The sequence below is a fragment of the Empidonax traillii genome, unplaced genomic scaffold, assembly GCF_003031625.1.
Source record: "Empidonax traillii isolate 1590-97213 ecotype Southwest subspecies unplaced genomic scaffold, ASM303162v1 scaffold398:size1781980, whole genome shotgun sequence".
Lineage (NCBI taxonomy): Eukaryota > Metazoa > Chordata > Aves > Passeriformes > Tyrannidae > Empidonax > Empidonax traillii.
The window spans coordinates 172,630-178,629 of record NW_020955591.1 but is presented as its reverse complement, the minus strand read 5'-3'; the positions used below and the strand labels follow the sequence as shown (position 1 = coordinate 178,629).

The window sequence follows — 6,000 nt, the reverse complement described above, 5'->3', positions numbered from 1 at the left end:
ATAGAAGAGTAGCAGGTACTGCAGACTGACTGTAATCAGAGCCTTGTCTCCTCTTAAAAGAATTCAGTGGGTGTTCCAATTTGAAAGATTTTGGCTTTACCCAGTTTTCTGCTTATATTCACAAACAATACTGATTCAATCACTTTCAATCTCAAGTGAGCATGACTAACCAGTAATCTCCTGCATCTGTGACATACCATGATCTTCCTTGATGTCGCTAAAGTTTGTGACTACACGGAAAAGCAGTGGCAAGCTGATAGTGAATGACCCTTGATAAGTTATTCTGAAATTGCTTGACTTTGCTCTGCAAGTTTAGTCTCTCATAGCAACATGGACAGCATATCATTCTATGCTGGCTTCATTAAAAGAAAATGATTCCATCTTTCAGTTAAAAAAAAAAAGAAAAGCTGTAACTGTTGAAGCAGCATGCACCTAATAAGCTACTTCTAAATCTGGCACCATCATTTCAGTCTGTGGACTAGCAGAACAGATCCTGCAGAATCCTTCTCAAGTAAGTATTGCTTTCTCCTCACAGTATGTTTGTTTTTTTTTCATTTAAAATGCATACCAGGTAGTAAAGAAGTCTTCAGCATTGAATTAGTGGTGCTGCAATATGACAACTGTATGCCTGCTTTAAACATGAATTAAAATGCTCTGTTGTTTCATTTGGCAGACATTACTGCCTTTAAAAGGAGTTAATACATTAAGGTACAAGACAGCAAATTATATGGGTGAAGCTTCCCAAAGCTGCAGTGCTGAAAAGCTAACGAAATGATTTATAATTGACTGTCATTACAGGGGTTTTTTTTAATGAGTTATGCATCTTTTATTTGCATAATGCACATCATGGAACATGTCTATTTGATCTCATCAGAACTGGAATATGTATTCTGAATGTGCTACTGGCCATTAAGTATGAAATTAGCAAAATAATTTATATCTTCAAGAAAGGAAATATTCAGATAGTGGCATTAATATTAATAAAGCTAATATGCACACTTTAAGCCTACCTCATGTTTGCATTAAATGATAGGGAAAATATATATAGTGGATGACTTTGCCTAATTATACAAAGTATTAGTCAAACATTGCTAAACATAACATAGATGAAATAATTGTTTGTAAAAAAAACAACATGAATGCATGACATTTTCCAAAACAAGCGCCACAGACTGTAGCATGCTTCTGCAAGAGCATTTAAACAGCTCTGATGGACATGTCTCTTTAATATAATGAAATGAGGTGGGACTATGGGTGTGGAAGGAAAATAAATAACAATATTTTTCTTTGTGCTGAAATTGCAATTGTAATAGAAAGGAGGTAGGAACTGGCAATGCACAGGACTACCTTTACATTTGCAAACACACACATATCCAAATGCAAACAAACATTTTTTTTCTCTCATTCAGTCGTAGCTGCTTAGCATCAATTCCCATGACATGCAACTCATTGCAAACATGCAGGTTTGCAGGACTCAGCAGAACTATACTGTAGCTGTATCTGAGGCATTACAGCTCCAGTACTAATATCCTGGAAACATCTAGCACAAACATATCCTATACCTCCAAAAATATTATTTATCTTATTTTTATGTGGGGGAAAATATGCTGAAAAAAAAAAATCAAACTGTTTAGTTAATTTCCACAGAAAACTACATAAATACTTCTCTCCTGCTCAAGTTATCCACCCCCCAGAAACCCATGACAACAGCAGTCAAGAAATTACTATGTATTTCTCTCAGTTATTTTCAAATTACCCATAACAATAAATTTTAAAACATACTGCCAACCCAACTCATTTATATGCAGGCAAGCTTTTTTTAAGCAAACTTTTCCAGGACATATTGAAGCATGGAACTGGAACAACCATTTCCTTATTTACTGTGTGATAGAAATAGAAAGTTTTTGGCAGACTACGCATGTGGAGAGATAAAGAATGGAAACAGAGATAACAAAATTACCATGTTACAGTTATTGTGAACAATAATAAATCCTTTTGCAAGCAACATTAGGCTTCCCAAGGGCCAGCTCTGAAGAGCCTAATAAATTAGAAGCCAGTAAAGGAGAGGTTTAGGCTAACATCCCACAGCCCTTCCCAAAATCTCAGGAAAACACATGATAGTTATAACAAGACCTGTAAATAGTAAAATTTATGGTACCATCCCTACAAGACTAAAGGAGACATCAGTGAGTAGTAATCACACTAACAAGCTTAGATCATTTCCACAGCTATTACTATTTATCAACTAGAGGAAGCAATCATTGGTAACTGTTTCTGAGGCAGACTGCAAGGGTGAGAAAGAGGAAGAGAACTGCATTTGGGAGACCTTCAAGAGGAAATGGTGACTTCCTGATTAAGGAGATAGCATTGCCTAGGTGAAAAGCTCATTCCTTCCTTACACTTTGTGATTTCCTAATCTTGCAAAAGAATGATCCTAATGAAATTCCATGAACCTACTACAGGTCAATTGTTCTTATGAAAGCCAAAGCACCTAGGGATATGACCTGCTACAAAGAACTGTGAATTTTTGTATTATGCTCTTGAACAACTTAGTCTAAGACATAATTTGCTAATTTGAATAAACTCACTGGACAGGGACAAAAAAAAAAAAAAAAAAAAAAAAAAAAAAAAAAAAAAAAAAAAAAAAAGAGAATATCATAGCAACATCTTATTCCTTTGTGGTTTATACATTTAACAAAGACTTACCTTCCAGTCTTACATTTTCCTCTATGTTTAACATTTAATTAGCAGAATCACATATTCCTGCAGATATAAAAAAAGATGACAAGAAAAATACTGCTGTACTGAAAGATCTCTTCAATGCTCCTGGAAGCATCAATGGGAAGGTCTTTGACTAGCCTTAATTCACCAGTGAGGTGGTATCACACCAGAAAGGGACATTATATGACTCCAGAGACAGCAAGGCTTTGCAGACTGTGGCGTCCAGCATCAATTTAGCAATGGATTAAAGGAAAATAAACTAGCATATAAAATGTCATTAATTTTAAAGTATAGTATAATTAATGGGTGGGAAATATTTTTATTCCCCCTAAAGAAAAAGGAAGTGTATTTTTATTCCAAGTTTGATTTTGCAGGAGAAACTAATTCCGTTCTTCCACTCACTTTTCCTCTCTACTGTCTTAAAATTTCTTCTACTTTTACATCCTCTTTTTAATAATAATAATAATAATAATAATAATAATAATAATAATAATAGAGCTGGTAAGTAAGAAGATAAAAGAGAGAGGAAAATTAGGAAAATGGTATAACAAATTTGGAAAGTCACACAACACATCCTACTTCAAAGAAGGACAGGTTTAAAGACTAGACTCAAAGGATTTGACACTTCCCTAAAAATACACATTTTCAAGGAGCAGTGGAAGAAACTAAGGCTCTTCATCTGTGTATTCTCAGAAGGATCAATTATTTTACTGTCTTTTCACCAAACAACTACAAAGTGAACTGGAGACACAGAATCAAATGCTAGTGTAATGCAGATGACCTACAGCTCTACCCATCCTACAGCACGGCTACAAAAACGGTACAGCGTGTGAAGAAGAGCTCATGGAGCAGCTGGCTAAAGCAGAAACTGAGCAAGAAAAAGATGATGTTGGCAGAGGATAGGAAGCATTTTGAGGACTCATTCACAGTCCAGGTACGCAGCCGCGGTTGGTCACTAAACACAAATCTGATAAAGAAACTGTTATTCACAGATGATATTACTTGTTAGCTAGGAAGCTCTATCTCTCTTGAATGGGGACAAAAATTTCTCAGGTAGGTGATATCACAAGCTTTTAGTGCTAAAAATTTCCATCTTGAAGAAAAAGCTTTAGTGTATATGGTTGGAATCTTGGTCTAACTCTTCAGCTTCATTTCTCTGGCTTTTTTCAAGAAGAGTAAAATTTCTCTTCATGGGAGAATGAAAGGGAAAAAGTCCTTTGGTAATTAAGGGTAACCAAATACCATTATATAAAGCTAAAAGTGCCTTTTATATTTCTTTGAAATACTTAAAAAATATAGGCAGCAATGTGTGTCCAGAGTGCAATTTCCTACTGATAGGGAGCAGACAACACAACAGTCAATGGATTACAACTGGTAATAATTTGACTGCTTACACAGTAATGGAAGGTCCTCTGACAATATGATACTGAATGCAGTAAGGACTTGTGTCAAATGGATTGGGGTACTGTTTTTTAAAAAAGTCTAAAATTGGTATATAAAACCACTTTGTGCTTACATTTTTCTCTTCTTTATTTTTTAATTTATTTTTAAAGCTATAAATATAGCTTGCATTTTAATTGGGTGGCTGTCTCTAAGTTTACTGTAGCTGTAGCATTTGTCAGAAAGCAATGGCTTTGTTTTCAGGGTGCTACAGGATTTATATTAGAAAAGGTCTCTAATGCTCAACACTTCTTAAAGGCCTATCACAGCTCTGTGTAAATTAAATGAATTAGACTTATGTCTGTTGACAAGAAAGATGGCACAGCAATTTGTTGCATTGTGTTTGGTCGCCGTAATTGTAAAATGGGTAAATGTTTTCCTCAGCATTGTGGAAAAGTAGATTAATGAGAATTTAGAGGAATTTAAGTGCAAGATTGGATGCAGACACTGTCCATCCTGCAGATTCCTGCATAGAAGCATGAGTTTCTTAAATGTTTTTGATCTGTAAGACACCACAGTACCTTTTCAACTCCTTTTCATGCTAAGAAAACCCACCATCTCTTAAGAATCCAGACTGATTTAATAGTGACAGGAAGGTCCAGTGTTTGGTTTGTCATTACATGATACAGAACTACCAACAACTGAGAAAGGAAGAACTCATTTTAAGATTTTAACTTGTTCCCATTAGCAGTAACACATTAAAATAAAAGAACTGATCTTTCTTTCTACTCGTCCTGAAGAGAGCTGGATCCTACAGTTAGAGTAAATGTCTACTGACATTTTCCTTAGGACTGAAACCTTTCAAGTGGAATCTGGTGAGGCAAAATGAGTACAAACAACACTGACTGCATCTCTGCTCCATCAGAAAATGTTTGTTCTGAAAGGAAACAAAAAGGGTGAAAGTAATATTTAGCATCCTAGAAATAGACATTATTCCTATTAATTTGGAAATGTGATAGAAACTAACTAAATAGAACAATTCTGAGAAGAATTTAAGCCAACACTGTCTTATTGATAACACTGGACTAGACAAACTTGTATGAAAAATAAATTTGTATTTGGCAACCATTACAGAAAAAAAAGTGTAACCATCTTCTAAAAGAAACACAGAGGGGAACACCTGTATTATTTAAAGAGATAAACTGAAGTGCAAAACTGAAAGGTCCCATAAAACATTTCAAAATTAACTGTATTAAGTGTGAAGAGGAGTGGATGAGATAAAATTTTCATTAAAGACAAGAAGGAAGAGTATATCTGAACAAGAATGGGCATTGGGAGAGTTGGGATATAGCTATTTTAAGAGTGGAGTATCTGCTGAGGGACATACATATCTGTAGGGCAAACTGAGAACTTTGAAATTAATCACTATTCCTACAAATTCTAGAATCCAAAATCTGGATTCTACTCACTGGCTATAAAAGGCTCTGGAAACCAATCTTAACTGTAATTAAAATATCCCTCAATATTGTTTAAAAATCAGATTTACTTTTTTTCATTAATAACTTAAAGCTTTCTTACGAATCACAAAATGTGGAAAACCTTTATACTTGTTTGATTTTTCAAGTGTAGATAATCTGCTGAAGATATAATTGTTAATGTATCAAAAGGCATAATTTAAGATATACAGAAACTTTGCATGTGTCTTTAGTATTAAAGCTGTTGAAAAATGTTGTCTGCTTTGTCCCAAAAGTCATCATCTCTTCCAGATCTCTACACAAAGAAACTTCCAGTTGTCATAACATCCTGCCACAAATACAAGACAGCTTGTACTCACTCCTAATATAATTAGCAAAAGTTAAAATCTCCTTAAGATTAAAACCCAGGGGTTTTATTTAACAG

At 34.6% G+C, this 6,000-nt stretch overlaps 1 protein-coding gene across 1 annotated transcript in view; it reads left to right on the top strand.

Annotated features, from left to right (window-relative positions):
* Window positions 1-406: 406 nt before the first annotated feature.
* LOC114062304 (brain-enriched guanylate kinase-associated protein-like) overlaps window positions 407-6,000 on the top strand; it is a 107,676-nt gene continuing 102,082 nt past the window's right edge. The window contains exons 1-2 of the mRNA XM_027893580.1: window positions 407-511; window positions 3,526-3,655. Coding sequence (XP_027749381.1) covers window positions 3,605-3,655 — 51 coding nt within the window. The 5' untranslated portion in view covers window positions 407-511; window positions 3,526-3,604. The remainder of the gene's footprint in view (window positions 512-3,525; window positions 3,656-6,000) is intronic.